This window comes from Sinohyriopsis cumingii, unplaced genomic scaffold, assembly GCF_028554795.1.
Source record: "Sinohyriopsis cumingii isolate HCF-2022 unplaced genomic scaffold, ASM2855479v2 utg000349l, whole genome shotgun sequence".
In the NCBI taxonomy this organism is placed as follows: Eukaryota; Metazoa; Mollusca; class Bivalvia; order Unionida; family Unionidae; genus Sinohyriopsis; species Sinohyriopsis cumingii.
The window spans coordinates 3,407,867-3,428,533 of NW_028315889.1; the positions used below are offsets into that span (position 1 = coordinate 3,407,867).

The window sequence follows — 20,667 nt, forward strand, 5'->3', positions numbered from 1 at the left end:
GCTTTTTGCCAGTGATATTTTGAATGTGTTTTATAATTTAAAAAAGTGTTTCTCAGTGGTAATTAAAGTATGGTCTTTGGTCAATTTCAGTTTGTTATTCTATGAGTTCACAATATATGATTAAAAAAATTACAAATTTGGAATATTGTATACCTGATATACTTTCATTGTACCATTCTATGAAATCTGACAATCACTCTGTGAGATCTGACAACCATTCTGTGAGATCTGACAACCATTCTATGAAATCTGACAATCACTCTGAGAGACCTGACAACAATTCTGCGAGATCTGACAAAATATTCTGCAAGATTTTTACATAAATCCTATTAGATTTTATTTAGGTCATTTAATAGTTCAAGCGTATTGGCATGAAGTGCAGATATTTTGAATTACTTTTATGATATATTTATTTGAAAGATGTACACAATAATGATGAAAATCATCTCTTGTATATTATATCCACATGTTTAATTAAACTGCAGTTTTGTTGTTGTGTCTGCCGTGGCTGAAACTCAGCATAGAGCTTGGATTCAGATTATGGCTTCATTATACGCTTACCTGCATAAGGGCTACTGTGATTGAAGCCAGGGAGCAGGCTCAGCTTGCAGGACATGATCAGCTTCATGTATTTTCATACTTACAAGGTGTAGTCTTTTAATTCTTAAAGTTTTTGCATTACTCATCAGTCAGTTCAACAGAGAAGTAACAGAAATGTCACCAAGAAATAACATTGTTAAAGAAATTTATTATTCTGTGAGAAATTGAATTCGAGGGGTTAGACTTTGAAGTGGTCAGAATTTCTTTGAGCTTTTTCTTCACTCTGCTGGATACCATATTTATGTTATTCTTGACATTGAACGTTATCAGGGCTAATCGAATCCCATAGCCTGACATCCCAGATTATACATTTATTGACACTGAACATTATCCGGGCTAATCAAATCCCATAACATGACATCCCAGATTATACATTTCTTGACATTGAACATTATCAGGGCTAATCAAATCCCATAACATGACATCCCAGATTATACATTTCTTGACATTGAACATTATCAGGGCTAATCGAATCCCATAACCTGACATCCCAGATTATACATTTCTTGACATTGAACATTATCAGGGCTAATCAAATCCCGTAACATGACATCCCAGATTATACATTTCTTGACATTGAACATTATCAGGGCTAATCGAATCCCATAACATGACATCCCAGATTATACATTTCTTGACATTGAACATTATCAGGGCTAATTGAATCCCATAGCCAGACATCCCAGATTATACATTTCATGACATTGAACATTATCAGGCCTAATTGAATCCCATAGCCTGACATCCCAGATTATACATTTCTGGAGTCATGCAAGTAAAAGTTTCCAAGGAGCTAGTTCAGGACAGGTGTTTTTATCCTATTTAAAGCAAGTTGGTCATGTCTGAATTATCATACTTCAATCACTTTTTCTACCTTTATCTGGGCATACTGAATATTTGAATCTACCTTTATTTATTCACATCCTCTGATACTACGTAAATGGTCTTTGATAGCTGTCATATGTGATCAGTTTCTATTATTGCTTAACTGCACATTAGGCTAAGTGACCTATTATTATCCAGTCAAAACACTTAAAATAAAACAAATCCAGTATGATTAATTAGCTATAGATACTGTAAACAACCTTCTTATAGTGTGTGTTCTCAACACATTTTCTTATCAGTTGATATCATTCAGATTTCACTCCAATGGAATGAATGAATATACTTTATCAACACAGGTATCAGTTTCCTTAATAAAATGATTAAATGGAAGAAATGAGTAAAAAATTTTGATTGATTATACAGTGGATTGATGGTATTGCATTTGAGGTGAAACAGTTATGCTGACGAAGTTGTCTGTTCACATTTTAAAGACGACATGCATGTTATGATCACTTTACCAGAAGTAATTGTTAAAGTAGGTGATCTTTTCTGCTTGGATGAAATGTGTTTAGTAAATTATTTTCACAAGGAATGTCATAAGGAAGAATCAGAGAAGGAAAATTCATGTGAAAGTGGAAGGATAAAACATAATATTGCCACCGAGTCTGAGGTAACTTTTCTTCCAAAGAGACATAAGCTAGACTCAGGGTCAGCAGATAAATCAAATATGATTCAACTGAGAGACAAAGAAATGTTCTGTCACATTGGGTTAGTAATTTATCCATGGCTTCATTTTTCCTTCAAATATATTCCCCAATTACATTAACATTAGGGAATATTAGCCCTACTACCTCCCAAATCCAGCCCTCCAAAAGATGAAAATTCATGTTTCTGTCTGTAATATATAGACAAACAGCAATAGCTCTTGCCTATTACCTCCCCTTGCCACCTACAGGTGGCACCAGATTAAAGCATTCGCTGTAAGAACTGGACAGATGTAGTTAACTTTACCTCAGAAAACCAGCCGGATTTTGTGTTATATTCATCCATCTATCAGAATATGTTCAGACTTATTACATCTCACTTTACAGGTCATATAATTAATTTTCAGCCATATTTATATGAAATTTCTAAACATTCATGGTCCTAGTTTCTGCTTTCTCTGACTGCATGGTTCTCATGGCTACATTGTAATAGAATGCCACCTCAAAGCTTGTTTGCAACATCGTGGCTACATCATAATTGTTGGATTTGGCATTGCTGGTGATTTTCTGGCTGGCAGACAAGGCTGGCAATGAACATGCTTGGGAGTCAACAGCTAGGGCATCCAAGGTGATCAACTTGGCAGCTTACCGTGCAGTGGTGAATGTTTTGATGTTCTGCTGTTTGGTGGCAAGATAGAGGAAGTAAGGAGACAGATAGCACAGGTACTGCCCCTCCATCTCTCTACATAACAGTCGCACTATAAATCATCTCCAACTCTCCCTCAAAGACAGGCTGACAGGAGATGAGGGGATGAGGAATCATTAACATCTAAACCCCAAAACCAGCTGCAATCCCAACCCTATACACAGAGACAGTCTGCTGATCAGTCTCGGAGAGAGTCATCTCATGAGGGTAGGAAAGCAAGTTTCTCTACCCCCATGCCTCCACTCTCGAGACCAACTCATGTGCCCAACCGCTTGCAGACAAATATCTGTTTGTTACCAGACTCTTGGTTTTCAAACAACATTGTATCATTGTCTTCATGTAAGACAAGTGGATTAATTGTATCAAAGGGACTTCAGATCTCATTTTGCCATCCCTCTCCCCTTTTGTCCTCTCCATTCCTGATGGAAGTACAGTTGGGTTGGTAATGGATTATCTATTACAAAAAGAGATCAGGGTGCTTATTGTGTAGCAGGTGGTGGAGGTTCTTTGGAATCCACAATCTCCAGGGATTTACTCCTTACTTGGAATCCACAGTCTCCAGGGATTTACTCCATACTTGGAATCCACAATCTCCAGGGATTTACTCCATACTTGGAATCCACAGTCTCCAGGGATTTACTCCATACTTTTTCTGGTCAGAAGGCCAATGGCAAACTCAGACCAATCATCGATCTCAGTCATTTAAGTTATCCTACAGCCAAAATTCTCGATGGAGATGGCTAGGTCAGTCCATCTTTCAATGGGTCTGTGTGAATTTATGATCAGTCTTGATTTGACAGATGCATACTTGTATGTTCCCATCCATCCATCCTCATGGAAATTTCTATGATTTCTTTGCTAAGGAACTTGTTATTAGCTTTGCTCTCTCCCATTTGGGTTAGACATAAGTCCTTGGGCCTTTACGAAACTACTCAACTCCATTGTCTCCCTGTTCCATGCAAAGGAAACTTCTTCCACTGTGGCATATTTGCACAGCTTTCTCCAGAAATACATGGTAATTTCCATTCTAGGTGAAGAAAGAACCATCTCTTTTCCCTTTTATTGAGTCTAGGTTTTCTGATCAATAGGGGAAAGTCCAACCTGTATCCATCCCAATGGTTCATCCATCTTGGTATGGAAATTCTCATTCGCCTGAAATTGGTGCATTTTCTCCACCCTCTGATGGTCTGAATCATTGATCTTGCAGAGTCCATTTCCAACAAGAAATGGGTAACAGCCAGGGAGGTTCTGTGACTTCTCTGATTATTTATTGCATCAGCTCATGTGGTTGCTATTTAAGATCTGGTTGTAATCTACTATTTAAACTAACTGGTTTGTATTCTACACTCACCCTCCAAAATGCAGGATGAGGATTTCGTTCACTACTTTCTTGAGTTGGCACAATTAGAATCACAATTATGAAAGCTTCAATAACTTAGGTAAAGGCTCTGATATTGATGTAGGCAACAATTAGTATTTGGTTGGTCGCAAGGCTTCACTGACTTGATGGTGAACAAATTCTCTCAAGATTTTAAAGCGCATACAAATTATTCCATGAAACATAATTATACAGCTATAACAATCAGAGTTTACTGTCAAAATTTTCTACACATAATGTTTCAGATTGATGTTAAATGTAACATATACTACACTGCTTAACAGTTAGCACAGGCCTATATGTATGGAGTCAAATGGGTAACAGGTGTTGTAATTATAGCACACTGCACTGGGTAACTTTGGTACATGTATATTGAAGGGCTAAAAAGCCATACACTCTATGAGGTAGAGGGTTATGATACAACCTGGTTTCATTACCAAGAACAGGTTGCCATATGAGGGCATTCAAAAAGTCATCAGATGTCCAGTCTCCTGTATCGATACATCCAGATCGGCTTTCAAAGAGGACCCGATATGTGCACTCAGACTTTATCTGAAGCAAACTGAGCTAATTCATGGAGCTCGAAGATGCCTCTTTCTCCCAGTTACACTCTAGATCAATATGGAAAACCATTTTCTGATACTGAAATGCTATTTGTGCTCCAGGATAATAACAGTCTTAAACTTGATGCAACAGTCTTAAACTTGATGCAACAGTCTTAAACTTGATGCAACAGTCTTAAACTTGATGCAGATTATAAGAACAGACCTGGGGCAAGAAACTTTGTTCTATCAGTTGATCAAGTCTTAAGAGAAGATGTTAGGGAAGTTTTAAATTCCAAAAAATTCCTTTCCTTTTTTTTTTTGCTGATGGACCATATCGGAACAAGAAATAGTGTACATCGGATACCTTGACAATAACAAAATCTTAACGTTTAAGTCCTCTGAAGAAATAAATATGTTGTACATTGTTTTTAATACGAATTAAAATGCTTTATCTCGTTGAACCAAGGTGAGAAATTAAAATTTTGGGGACATGTCAGCGGGACAAGTGAATTTTCTGAAACCTTACGTCTTGGATATATTTCTGAAGCATCTTGTCTTGGACAGGTGGTTGAAAACACATTTAATCAACTATGATTATGTAAACAAAAAGATTTAATGTAGAGCTGATATAGCTGTCAATATGTAGAGAGTGAAAATGACTTGGAAATGAGTTTTTTAGCAGACATTATTTAACTGAACTAAGTTAGCAAATTAGGATGTCTGTTAGGAAGATCTCAATTTTGATGATTTTATACAGTTTACTATGGACTGATTTTATAAAGTTTAGTATAGACTCATTTTATATAGTTTAGTATGGACTGATTTTATACAGTTTAGTAAGGACTGATTTTATAAAGTTTAGTATGGACTGATTTTATACAGTTTTGCTTTTGCAGGTGATAATTTGTTGGTGATATTGCCAGGATATTTTGTGCACATACTTAATGTCAGCATTGAGTTTGAGCCATGCCATCACATTCTGCTGCATAGTAAGTGTTATCATTATCTAAATTTTAGTCATGAACAATTTTGCTACTGTATTGAGCTATTACTCTTTTACTGTCTTTTTGCAATGTTATAGTGTTCTCTGATGGAGTGTACAGGGTTTCCCTGGTAATGAAAGATCTTGGAAATTTTTTGGCAATTTTGTCATGGAATGTAATAGAAAAATCATAGAAGAAAAATAAATATCTTGAAAAGTAATGGAAAAGTCATGAAAAATGGCCAAGAATTGAAAATCTCCCTTTTCTTGCTTGTCAGTCTGTAGTGTTAAATGGGTGGATCGGACAACTATTTGGGATTTTTATCATAAACATTAAAAATTTAATCATGGAGAAACACAAATTTGTGATAGAAAAGTAATGGGGAAAAAGGATTTTGTCTAGGAACATGATTATAATTTCATGCTAAATACCTCCCAAAGGAGAAGGCAATAATAGATTTAGAACATCACATGACCCCACCAGGCAACAATGCAAAAGTCCTATTATTCAGTAAATGTTCCAGTATCTACATTTCCAAACCACCAGTGCACCTATGCAAGGGGCATAACTCTAAAACATGAACATATGGCAATGGTTTTCACATATGTAATGCCTATTGCCAGGTATAACATCCTGTAGTCAGGGAGAACTGTATCCTGTTTTAAAAGTAAAGAAATCTTTAGGAGCTATATTTCTAAAAGCGTTATAAGCGGGTTCACGAGTTATCAGGGCGTGAGTTATCGAGGGAGTGGTGTATTCTATATTTTAAGATATTTCCTATCAGTTTTAGAGCCTTGTTTAAGTGTATGAATTCATGATGAGGGCATTTGCTACATAGCTATTTATAGAACAGGGGATTCTCCATCTGCAATGTGATATCAACATCAACATCAAGCAAATAATTCTACCAATGGTTGGCAATTGAAGGTTTTGAACATATGATGGCATGGTCTTAATCTTTTATCTAAATTGGCATATGTGATCTAAGTACATGGTCTTAATCTTTTATCTAAATTGGCATATGTGATCTGAGTACATGGTCTTAATCTTTTATCTAAATTGGCATATGTGATCTGAGTACATGGTCTTAATCTTTTATCTAAATTGGCATATGTGATCTGAGTACATGGTCTTAATCTTTTATCTAAATTGGCATATGTGATCTAAGTACATGGTCTTAATCTTTTATCTAAATTGGCATATGTGATCTAAGTACATGGTCTTAATCTTTTATCTAAATTGGCATATGTGATCTAAGTACATGGTCTTAATCTTTTATCTAAATTGGCATATGTGATCTGAGTACATGGTCTTAATCTTTTATCTAAATTGGCATATGTGATGTGAGTACATGGTCTTAATCTTTTATCTAAATTGGCATATGTGATGTGAGTACATGGTCTTAATCTTTTATCTAAATTGGCATATGTGATCTAAGTACATGGTCTTAATCTTTTATCTAAATTGGCATATGTGATCTAAGTACATGGTCTTAATCTTTTATCTAAATTGGCATATGTGATCTAAGTACATGGTCTTAATCTTTTATCTAAATTGGCATATGTGATCTGAGTACATGGTCTTAATCTTTTATCTAAATTGGCATATGTGATCTGAGTACATGGTCTTAATCTTTTATCTAAATTGGCATATGTGATCTGAGTACATGGTCTTAATCTTTTATCTAAATTGGCATATGTGATCTGAGTACATGGTCTTAATCTTTTATCTAAATTGGCATATGTGATCTGAGTAAAAGTTCAGTATTCAAAGCAAAGGATGTGTTGTTTTGTTTGACATACAAATGACTTCATTTGTTCATTGTGGCTTGGCAAAATCATTATTGTCAAGGACATTGTGAGTAACTAATTTTAGTTTCTTTCAATCTGTTTTTGTGTTTATTAACAGTTTAGGCTACCTATAGGGGCTACGTCCAAATGAAATCAAGATTATCAGGAAATGGTTATAGTGATGGGAGTCCTATAGTCAAACAGTGCAAGACATTGGCCATGACAGTTATGATCTGGGAGTTGTAGGATTCTATTCACCCTCCTCCATCGTAACTATCAAGGTCAGCATCTAACATTGTAGGACTTTGAATCCAATTCTTTTAATGCTAGTCTTTGACCCCCCCCCAATCCCAATATCCATTTACCTAGTTTTAAATTCATCTGTAATGAGTCATAGTGAAAATGCTGTACATTTCATTCTTCACTGAGTTTTCTTAAAATGTGTTTAAAGTTTATTTCTCAAACACTAGTATCATTCAGTTAGAGAATAGAGAAACTGTAAATAAAGTATTTGCATGGTAAATATTTCTTCAGGTTATTTCATCTATTTATTTTCACATTCACCCACCATCCACATAGACTCAAAATAAGTTTAACTCTGCATTTTCAGCACCATTAAAAATGAATAGCAAACAAAACTCTGGAAATGACAGTAGCAGAGGCTTGTCAAGTGAGACCTAAATATGCCAAAAATTAATAGAAAAGTGGACCATGACTGGACCATCTTTTCTCATATTTACTTTTGAGAATTACCATGCAGGTGCTCATACAGAGATAAGCCTTGCTGGAGAGCTTCCCATAACAACTATGACCTTGAACTTATCACCAACCTAAATGACATAAAATATTTTCTGAGCTACCATAGGCAGACATACATTCCTGACATCTTTGCTAATAATGATGGACTTGCTGCAGGACACTGTATCCATACCTCTGGTATTGAAGATTTAAAACATGCCCAGTCATTCAAAACGGTTAGTGCTGCCATAGAGATAGCTCATGGCCATAGAGATGCCAGCCATTCTGGATTTTGCAGAATTATTATGAACAATTTTTGAAAATTCCACATTTTGAATAACATTGGTGAAATTCCAGAAAATCAAAATTATATGATATAAAGTTTTTGGTAGCAGTTTGTATGTGGTCACAGGTTGGTTTAAAATTACTTATGCACCAATATAATATAACTGTGCATGGAGTTTATTTTCTCAGTGTGAACTATAGTATGAACTTAGCAATAAACCAGTCTATCAGACTCTGATTTGGTGAAAAAAGGTTGCAGAAATGAAGCTAAATTAGTAATGGTTATGGTTAAATTTTTAAGGAGTTCATTTTCAGGAAATGGAGGAATAGGTTCAGATTAATATTACTGGAATATCATTGTTTCTGACTGTGTACAGGTATGTATATCAGGCTCTTGGGAAGAAGAATCTGTTCATATAGGTTTTTTACTTTTAAAGAACATGTTATCTGTTCCAGATTGGCTGTTAGTTTGGTGGCTTTATGGCTCAGCATCGGAAGTAGGTTTTTAGTGCTGAGGCGATTAGAGTAATGTGCCTTGTCCGAAGACACATCGTGGTAGGTGGTATAGGCTGGTCTGGTTGTAGGATTCAGACCCACAACCACCATCTGCAAGCTTGGGAATGTAGAATAAACCCAATGTGCCCTCCTACATGTTATAAAAGGCAACTAAGGGAGGCTTGAGCCACTGTATCTTAATGGTTAGCATGCTTGACTTGTGACTGAAAAGGTACAGGTTTGAATCCTACCATATCATATCAGCCTGTATTTGTTACTATGACGTGTCCTTGGGTAAAGCACTCTACTCCACTTACCTTGGCACTTAAAGAACCTATTTGTGTTTCCGTGCCATAAAATACCAAACCAAACCAAAAAATCAAACCCACATCGTTTTGGTTGTGAATCTGTTATGCTAACCACTGGGCCATCACAGCACTCAAGATTCTGCAGATTGATACTAGGGATCCTGATAGGCATGCTCAGGGGTTGGTGTCTCTGTGTCCATATAGTTTTATGCCCTGAGATGGGGCATACAGTGTTTGTGTTGTCTTTAGGTCTGTGGTGTGTCTGAAGACAGCTTTTGTTAGAGTTTTTCAAGCATTTGTAGCTCAGTAATCCATACCACTTCATATTTGGAATATAACATCATTGCATATACTCCTCTCAGTACCATGCCTTTTCCTGGGTTCTGCCTCTGATGGTGTCAGGAATTATAAATTGACATATATCAGTTACAGTTTATGATTTAAAACATTTCCAGTAATTGTATCACAGTAATTCATAACCTGACTCATTCTATATTTCTATTATAATATCACAAGATGCTCCTCTCCACCCAGTACAACTCTTGCTGTGAGTTCTGCCATTGGGCAGGGTCAAGGGTTTGAGAATTATAAGGGGCCCACATATTTCTTAAAGTTTTTTTATCACTTATACCTCCATTTGAAAACTTGTATTCTAATATCACACATGTATTCTCCTCCCCTTATTACTCCTACTTCTGGTCAGGTCATTAGGTTGTGCCAGTTTATTTCAAGTTTAGAATATTATATGATTCCAAACTTCATTCTATCCCTAAATTGCCGTTTGTACCCTGGGTTACATCCCTGGATAAAATCAACAAGTCCAATCCTTTTGTTTGATTTTATTTCTGTTCTAATATTTTAATATCTCCAGATCTAATTCACTTTAAATTTGTGATTTTATATGATGTTACAAGTCTATCTCTTAAAATAAGTAACAGAAAGGAGTCAAGACAACAAGCTTTGCAGACTTTAACAAGTATATTATTTCCCTAGAATACAAAGTGAAAAAAGAGAAAAAAGAATTTATGGTATTATGAAATTAAATCCAAAAATGATCCAAGAATTAAAGACACAAGTCCTAGTAATAGAAAGTCCTGAATGAAACTGAGATCAAGTCCTGACAGTTGTGTCAAGGTAATTTAATGCATTACAGATACTAGTAGGGTATCATTGTTCCACAAACACATTTCTGTCATATTTTTTTTGTTTATAATGCTGCTATATCGAGATAGGTGGTATACTTAGTGTTACCCTTGTTCATTATCACTGTGTGCCATAAAATATGTGTCCTGTTATATCATTTTCCTGAAATGCAATGATCATGTTCTTTATGGTAGGTAAGACATGTCCATTCAGCCTTCTCTCCAATGTCTCCACATCACCAGTGTCAACAACAGCTTTCAGTCAAATGGTCGCAAGCACTTCAGGGACCGGTGAAACATTGAAAGACAAAACCACAGTGTCAATGCTGAGTAGCATGTTGGAGGGCTGGGACACACTTTCTAGCACCACAGTACATGGATTTATTGATCAGGCATCAGGTCAGTATCTCTCTCTCTATTGCTCTCTTACACTAAAATATAAATTCTATACATGCAGAAAGCATCCAGTCTGTTAATATTGTTTATGGGGTAAAAGAAGATCTACCAGTTAGTTTTCTGCTTGATGTGCACATGATTATGACCAACTAGTCTTGGCACACAGGGGTGTTGGAGAAAGATCATCATATCAGTCTCTGGCACATTAATAATTATACAGTAAATAATGATAATAAGGATTTTATTTAACAGATTTATTGTACTGTAAGTGCTAAATTCATGTGCAGCATTTTAAATGATGAACATGCAGACAGAGGACATTCTCTTTGTCACATCTGCAGGACATTACTTGTCACATCAACAGGACATTCTCCTTGTCACATCTGCAGGACATTTACTTGTCACATCTGCAGGACATTTGTCACATCATCAGGACATTCTCATCTTCACATCCATGTTAACATTATCACCTGGACAGGACATTCATATTTATCACATCCAAAGGACATTCACATTAGTCATATCCACAGGATATTCATTTTGTCACATCCACAGTACATTCACTTCATCACATCCAGGGGACATTCACATTTCTCATATCCACAGAACATTCACATTGTCACATCCACAGATGTTCACGATGTCTCTTCCACTGGATATTCAATTTTGTCACATCCACAGGACATTCACATTGTTACATCCACAGGATATTCAATTTGACACATCCACAGGACATTCACATTGTCACATCCACAGGATATTCAGTTTGACACATCCACAGGACATTCACATTGTCACATCAACAGGATATTCACTTTGTCACATCCATAGGACATTCACATTGTCACATCCACAGGATATTCAATTTGACACATCCACAGGACATTCACATGGTCACTTCCACTGGATATTCACTTTGTCACATCCACAGGACATTCACATGGTCACTTCCACTGGATATTCACTTTGTCACATCCAAGGGACATTCACGTTTGTCATATCCACTGGACATTCACATTGTCTCATCCACATGATGTTTACATTTGTCACATCCACAGGACATTTACACTGTCATATACACAGGATATTCATTTTGTTACATCCATAGGACATTCACTTTGTCACATCCACAGGACATTCACATTGTCACATCCAGAGTACATTCAGTTTGTCACATATACTAGATGTTCACTTTGTCACATCCGCAGGACATTCAAATTGTCATATGCACATAAGATTCATTTTGTTACATCCACAGGAATGTCTCTTTGACTGTGGAATTGAAAAAAGTCAGATCTGTAAGATTGTTGTTTGATTGAAATATGCACTACTTTCTTAAATATTTTTAAAAAATTATTCCACCATATTTGTGTGTGTGTATATCTATATATATATATATAATCTGTATTTTCCTCAGGTGGATATTTATTAGATACTAGCAGTTATGTGTTGTGGAAAATGACATTGAACACAGATTCACTGCTACAGGTGTTTGCTGAGTGCTACATGTCCACCACACGAGCGGCAATATTGCACTACATGGTAGTTAGACTGCGTGACCTGAATCTCCTAAAACAGGTACACATAGACTGACATGGTGTTAAAGTTGGCTATTCTTAGTGGTATGCGAGGCAATAAGAACAGGTCAGCTTGTATTACAGTCCTGCACATTGTATGTGTTCTTCGTTGTGCAATATCCATATTATGTAAGATTTGACAGCTCCAAGTTCATCTTGCAAACCTCTCGGCCAATTGTAACAAAATTTTTCTAATATTATCCTGACACTTTGACTTCTGAGTGTAGTACATTTGGAATTTAATTAACCCTTTACCTCATACAAGCGTCTTTGGACGCCTCTACTCCATTCGCATGGAAGCGCCTTTTGACGCCTCTGCAAGATTCGCATAGAAGCGCCTTTTGACGCCTGCTGTAAACATCAGCCATTTTGAGATAGTTTTCGTAGCGCCACCTTCGGGGAAAACCCCCCTATTACATACTACATTCATTTCTGCGAATGACAATTACGTCAGATCACGTGGTCGCTATTCATGCACTGGTCGATATCTGCTATTTAAAGTAACTGGGTCGTAATCTCCACTCTCCAAAATGGCAGCTGCGGATTTCATTCAGTACGTACGAAGTTTTCACGATTAGAATAACAACCACGAAAGATTCAATAAATTAGGTAAAGGCTCTGATATTAATGTAGGCAGCAATTAGTTTTTATAAATTATCAAATTCAGATGACTTAGTGATATAGACGCACACGAAAACCTTGTAAATTTCGAGTATTGGAAATGGCAGCTACGGTTAGTCATGCGGCCTCACTGACATGACGGTGAACGAGTTCTCTCAAGATTTCGAAGCACATAAAAAAATTCTTCTGTGGAAAATAATTACACAGCTATAACAATCGGACATTACTCTTAAATTTTTCCACATATAAATATATGTGTACCAAAAATGTAAAATGGTTAAAATTGTTGTTAAACGTAACATACACTAAATTGCTTAACAGTTCACAGGCAGGATTTCATTCAGTACTTACGAAGTTTTCACGAGTAGAATCTCAACCACGAAAGATTCAATAACTTTGGTAAAGGCTATGATATTTATGTAAGCAGCAATTAGTTTTTATTGATTATCAAATTCAGATGACTTAGTGATGTAGACACAGACGAAAAACGTGTAAATTTCGAGTATGGGAAATGGCAGCTACGGTCGGTCACACGGCCTCACTGACATGACGGTGAATGAGTTCTCTCTCAATTTTAAAGCACATTAAATATTCTTCTGTGAAAAATAATTACACAGCTATAACAATTGGACTTTACTCTTCAATTTTTCCATATATAATAGATGTCTACCTTAAACGTAAAATGGTTAAAACTGCTGTTAAACGTAACACCACTACATTGCTTAACAATTCACAGGCATGCCTATGCGGATGCGGTCTGCTAGGTAACAGGTGTTCTATTTATAGCGTGCTGCACTTTGTCACTATGCTCTATGAGGTAAAGGGTTAAATGGAAATAATTTTGCATGGTGGTATTTCAGCCCAGCTTTCACATGCATTTGCTCTAATTACAGTTGGCTTTTAAGTCAATACAAGATTAAGGAGAGATATGAACCTTAGATGGGACTCTTTTTAAAAATAATTTTACAAAACGGTGTTATTCAAGTGCATTTAGTTGCCAATTGAATTGATGGAAAAGGTAAAGCACTTGATTAAAATTTACCTTTAATGATGATATAAATCCATTTAAAGTGTAGAGTAGTTTATTTTATTGTTATGTGTTATAAATAGCTTTTTCTCCTGTATAGTGATTTGATTTTCTATGGCACAAAATCCAAATAGAATAGGTTTGCATTTGATGAAAAATTTTCTGACATGAAAAAATATAGTTGGAATTAAGGAGGAGTACTTTGAATTATATTAAATGTTTGATTTGTTTTGGGTTTTTGGAGGAAATGTTTCCAAGGTTACAGAAAAGAGAATGTTCTTCTTCACCATGACAGCAAGTCATTCAGCAGAGGTTTTAAATGATCAGTGTTTAAGTTGTCCAATTTTTGTTGTTTTTATTTTGAAGAGGAGAAAAATAACATCATAAGCATAGGTGTGGGATGTGAAATCCTAGCAAGAGCTCAGTACCCTGGTGAGATGTATGTATCTTGTATCTAAGCATATAATCAATACTATTATCCTAGATAGATATATATTTAGCCCAATGATCTTGTATGTTACATATATGTTTATAAAGGACACTTCAATGGCTGTTACATTTCAGTTGTTTGAGATAGTGTGCAATGATATATGTAGTGTTGAGGTGCCTGGTCTGATGGGAGAGTTTTTGATGGGAATGACTTACATCAGCATGAGACGCCAGCTGGACAAAGAGTGTATGAGGCTTATACCCTTCACAATCACAGAATCCTTTAGGGGACAGTTTGATAAGGTAGGTATATATATATATATATATATATATATATATATATATATATATATATATATATATATATATATACACATACACTGCTCCCTCGATAACTCGCACCCGGACAACTCGCAATCCCGCTTATAACGCGGTGGCCATCTTGGCTCCTGATTTTTTCCAGAGATAATATATTTAAAATATCTCTAAAATATGCTGAACATGAAAAAATTACGATAAGAATTGATAAATTAAACCTTGATACATTGCTCATTTTATCATCGAAAATGGTGATTAATGCCCATAAAAATATAATCCATATTTTGAAATTTGCAAGTTCTAAAGAAGAATTAATTTCAGAGATCTCGAAAACGCTTAATTATGCGTATTTGGATGCCAATTTTTTATCTGGGACGCAGAAAATCACTGAGGCGGGAGTCCTCTGTACGCATGTAATAGGTGCACGGGAAAATTAAAAGATTTGCTGGTCCTGTTTCAGCCACCTGCTTTGTGGGAAAATGTGTTGATCAGTTAACTGTGCTGATATTTACAATGACAGAATTCAGTGATGAAAGACTCTTTGATGTACTGTTGCCATTTTATAAGAGTACATTAAAAAAAAAAAAGAACATGATGCAACAGCTAGGCGGCTAGTTCAAAGGCTTTGACTAGCGACCGAGTGAGAAAATGTACTGATATTTAGTGATTGACATCAGAGGCAGAAAGACCCAGTTTTAAAATCCTAGCGAGACCTCTGTTTAAAGATGTCATATATTATGTAAGTTTTTATGATAAATAGTTGTCAGTATACTGTAAATAAACAGTCTGGTGAAATAGCGATCAATGAAAACTTCTGGTAAATGCTAACAGGTGGCAACAGAGAATGAAATAAACACCAATTAAACGTCTTCCTGTGTGAAAGTCACGTTCTAATCCTTTAATTCCATTTCAGTGTAAACATTATAATCACAACATATTCTGTTCATTGAAAACATGAAAAGTGTCAATCGACCGTCACATCGAAACCCGTGAGTACTTCAGTGAGAACCTAATTACATGTACATGCCTGCTTTGTTTTGATCAACAACTTGGGAAAGTGTTTGTTGCATTAAAAAAAAAATCGATTACAAGAGACCTCTGGGTGCTGGATTAAGGGTCTTGGAGCTGCCTTTGATGTAAAGCAAAACAGTAACAGAGACATCGACGATGATAGTGACTTCAAATGTTTCAGTGAAACTGATGTCATTAATGCCGAGGCTGTTTGGGAGAAATTTGTACAGACTCATGGTCCTGAGTTGGGCGTTTCTCTTGATGATATGGAGGAGTGGATTTGTGCTGACAATGATTGCCCCACAGCCGAATACATGTCAGATGAAACTATAATTATTTCTATAGCGAACAAATTTGCAGCAGAAGACGATTCTAACTGGAGTAACACAAGTGTTGAAAGTGATGCAGATGCAGATGTTGCACCCCCCACCCCTCTGCACAGGAAGCAATCAAATATTTTGATATTGCCATAAGGTGGCTGGAGACCCAAAATGTTGACTACGTAAAGCTCATGCAGTTGAGAAATCTGAGGGATTTTGCTCGGCAGCAGAGAAACCAAGGAGTAACACACACACACAAAAATAACTGATTTTTTCAAAAAGTGAATTGATATTTGTCAAGCATGGCACCAACGGCATGTATTAACTTGTTCTAATTTACATTGTTTTAAATTTGTAGACAATTAAATACGTCTGTACTGATTAACCCTTGTTTTTTTGTTTTCCATTTTACTTCTATCACATTCAAAAATATTTATCTATCTATCGTTCGATCGACACTGTTTCTCGAAAAGAGTTGATCTTTTGTATATAAAAAAACGTCTAATTTGGATCAAACAATAAAACTAGAATGTATCCAATTCAACATAAAAATTAGTGACATAGTACACAATGTGTGAAGTGGTACACATGTTAAGCGAACGGAAACCACGTGGAATAATGTTTTCGATGATCGCCTCAATATACTGTAATTTATCCTGAAATTAATGTTGTCCTATGAGGAAATAATAAAGTACATCGTTATGAAGAGATATTTATTAACATTTAATCTCAGAACGATTATAAAGTGAGTATTCAACAGTATAATCTGCCTACCCCCCCCCTTATTTCTCTGTTATGTCGTCAATCACTTTATTGGTTTTGGGCTTATTTTATAGGTTCCTCGATAACTCGCGCCTCACTTATAGTGCGGTCGATGTTTCTGGACCCTGATGTGCGTGAGTTATCGAGGGAGTGGACTATATATATAATTTAACACCATATATACATGCTTACACATTTTTATATGCTTGAATTAAGGCATGGCATAACATGCTGTGTCACTGTCTGTCCATATGTTAATTTGTTTCCCTGTTTTTTCTGCACAGTAATTCTGGTTCTTCACCCTCTGCCATTACCATACTTTGTAAATAGCTTGCATTTGGGGTAATTAGAAGCCTGTCAATTTGGGGTCAAAAGGTCTAGTTTAAAGGTCACTGTAACTGAAAGAACAATAATTTCTGCATAATGCCATTAGTTCTACAACACAGACCAAGATCAGATTGCATGGATTGTTTGCACTTGCAGACAAAATGATATTGCAAACAGTATGCTAAATTGCTGCCAGCCTGTAGGTCCGATGCCTGCTAATTTTATGTCAGACTGGTGCCAGAGAAGAAAATAGCCAGTCCCTCTGGCCAGTTTGATAGGTCAATTGACTAAATTTAATTGACAAATTGTACATTTTATCATTCTGAAGAAATAAAAAGATCATGTGATGAAAAAAAATATGGTAAATTGTTACTGATGATCACTTGCGATTCTATGGCATTGCTATCAGATCTGCTGGGTGAGATAAAAAGGGAAATAACTTGTGTATAATCTCCATACAGTAAGTGCTAGTAACTCCAGTTAAAAACTCTTCTGCATCTATATTATGTGTTATGATGCATGCTTTTTCCTTCCCAATGCCAATATGGGGAGGTATTTGGATGCCTTGAAACCACTAGAGGCTAAAATCCCCATAATAATATGACCCTAGCTAACCAAAATGATGTTCTAAAACATATTTGGATTACAGAATTCCCATGGATTATCAATGATCCACTCAGCAGTAAGAGCTATTGCAAACCTGGTAGATGAATATTAAAACCACCAGCACAGAAACGTTTGCTAGCAATATACTGCTGGAACTCTGCACACCTGCTTTCATAGGCATTGGATACATTGGATAACTGCTTCATCTTTGAAGCTTTGACTTAGTTCTGATACTGTCACTGATGATAAGACAATGGATGAGGATTCTGATTTTCATTCTATGATTGAGACTGGTAATCAATAGAAGCATCAGATTATGATGCCATGCCGTGCCTCTAGATATGTATAGATATGAGATATGCACCACCTTAATCTCAGTGCATTTGCCGATACCCCAAAGTGCGAGAGCCCATATAGCTCAATAGAAAATTAACATGGGAATGGCACTATAGCCTCAAACAGTTTATAGCCTCAAAATATAATGGTATTACAAGTGACTGACCTCAGTCTGACAGGAACTTAGTAACAATGTTCAAGTGTTATGTTCAAAGTAGGTATGGAAAATTATGTTTAATGTTTATAGGGTCAAAAGTGTTTATGGGGACAACCAAAACATACAAAAACAAATACTTATACGACACAAACAATTTTTTTTGCAAGAGTGAAATAGTATCTTTAACCAAAGACAGTAAACTTATGGAGAATTGCAGTGGTCTTTTCTTTCTTAAACTTCATCTCACAGTTGAACCATACATCAAGATTCTAGATAGCCTTGCCTCTCTACATAAATCCTTCTCTTCCAAATACCATATCTGTCATCTTCTTAATAGTCTGTTATGATTTCACAGTGTTGTCCAAGCTGAGCAGCACCCCTGAAATTACAGTAGATGACTCAACGTGTCTCTACATCTTGACATGAAAACAGATGAATCCATGAGGTGAACCACTGGTATTTATAGTCTGAGGGTGGATCAAAACCAGTTGACATGTTTCACTAATCCAAAAGTGCATTACAGAATTCATTCAAAGTGTAGAGTCTCTCTTCCAATCAGAAAAGAACTGCATGTGATGTCACATGCAATATATAGGTGTGCTTGTATTCGTCCATAGTGAGATGATGCAACATATTTTGAGCATGGTGGAAACTTAGAAGACAATCTATTGGGTTGCACCTGTGGTCAGACAAAGAGTGATTGCAAGGTAGCTATCAAAACAATAATGGTTATGCTTCCACAAGTGAATGATTTTAATTGGGATTGAACCAATTTTCATTCCTCTTCACAAGAATTTGTACTGGTACCTTCACTGCCTTCTCCTTCTTTACCTTGGGTAGAGTATTTTAGACAGAGATAGAAAGAAGAATTAGATAAATTTTTACACCAGCAGAAGAAGGACAGTGAAAGTCAAATGTTGATGGTGCTACTAGACATAAGGTATTTGAGACAGATGTATCAAACCTCTTTGACACAACCCAAGTGAAAAAGATTTTCCTGAGGCACAAACTACCAAACCAGTCATCACTTCCTCTACACTAACTACCCCTGAGATACCATCAGCAGCAGTGATCACTACCAAATCATCCACAGTGGCAGGTGAATAAATAGGGGTTGGCCACAGCAAGGGTATAAGGCAGTTAAGGCTCATCATGTCAATGCATGAGTTTGTTAAAAAACAAAGACCCAAGGGCTACTCACCACTCTAGAAAAGAGAGACTAACTAAAGATTGCCTAATCAATTTAAATCCCTTATTTTTGCAATGATGTTTGAAAGGTATACATATGCATGTAGGTCATTATCGTAAAAAACAAGAAAAGAGACATGTTTTCTTTCTAGTATATTCTCTCTTTTAAATCAAAATAAAATTTCACATCACATCAACAAGCATTCCATTGTCTATTTTTCCATTTGAATCTCTATACTCTTCCTCTTTATCACTTTTCTTGTCTTTCTGGATGATTATGGGGGTCTTCTTAACCCCTTTCCTCTTTTGTCTCTTTGTTTTTTCGTGGGTTCTCTTTTTTCTTAGGGAACTCTGGAGACCTGTTCCCTTTCTCTTGACAGTGATAACAGGTATCTTGACTTTTCACTTGTTTGGAAGAAGTGGGCAGTCTGGAGACCAGTGTCCATATTTATTACAGATATAGCAAATATCTTCACTTGTATCTCAAGAGGTGAAGTAGTCCTTCATCTTCTCTGTATGATGCCCTCAAAGATCTAACCAGAAGCTAGATGTATGTTGGTTTTTCCATCATGACTGTTTGAGAACTGAATGAATACTCTAAGGCTCTAACCCTATAAAAAGGGGTCTACTTCATGTAGAAACTCAAATGAAATTTTGCAATCAAGAGGAAATGATTGCACAATTTCAATGAGAGACAAGAAGAAAGTAAGTGGCCATGGCATGACTTATCGCCTTGCACATGAGAGGAAGTGTTGGCTCAAATCCATGCCAGCACTTATGAAGATGACATGAGTGAGCCTGAAGCAATACCTTTCATGTCTTCTCCTAGACCAAGAGATGCTACCTCCATCAAAATTCAACCTGAAAAGTATTACCACATTTGAGAGATAGAATAATGCTCCTTCATAAAATTCAGAATGATTGTTTACACTTACACAGTGAAGTTTAAAGAGTTCAGGTCCAAAGTGCTACTCAAGAAAGCAAAGGTTCTTTGTTAACCACACTGAAACAATGATGTCAAGCCAAAATGATCATTGAAGACTCTTCTTTTATCATGACAGTTTGAAGTCACCCATGTGGATCGAGTTTAACA

At 36.1% G+C, this 20,667-nt stretch overlaps 1 protein-coding gene across 2 annotated transcripts in view; it reads left to right on the forward strand.

The window, feature by feature from the left end:
• The window catches only part of LOC149774336 (protein pigeon-like), a 198,703-nt gene that overhangs the window by 83,674 nt on the left and 94,362 nt on the right, over positions 1-20,667 (forward strand). For both annotated transcript variants that reach the window (XM_089945450.1, XM_089945451.1), the window contains exons 14-17: positions 5,655-5,747; positions 10,695-10,898; positions 12,313-12,473; positions 14,685-14,852. In XM_089945450.1, the coding sequence (XP_089801576.1) occupies positions 5,655-5,747; positions 10,695-10,898; positions 12,313-12,473; positions 14,685-14,852 (626 nt within the window). The remainder of the gene's footprint in view (positions 1-5,654; positions 5,748-10,694; positions 10,899-12,312; positions 12,474-14,684; positions 14,853-20,667) is intronic.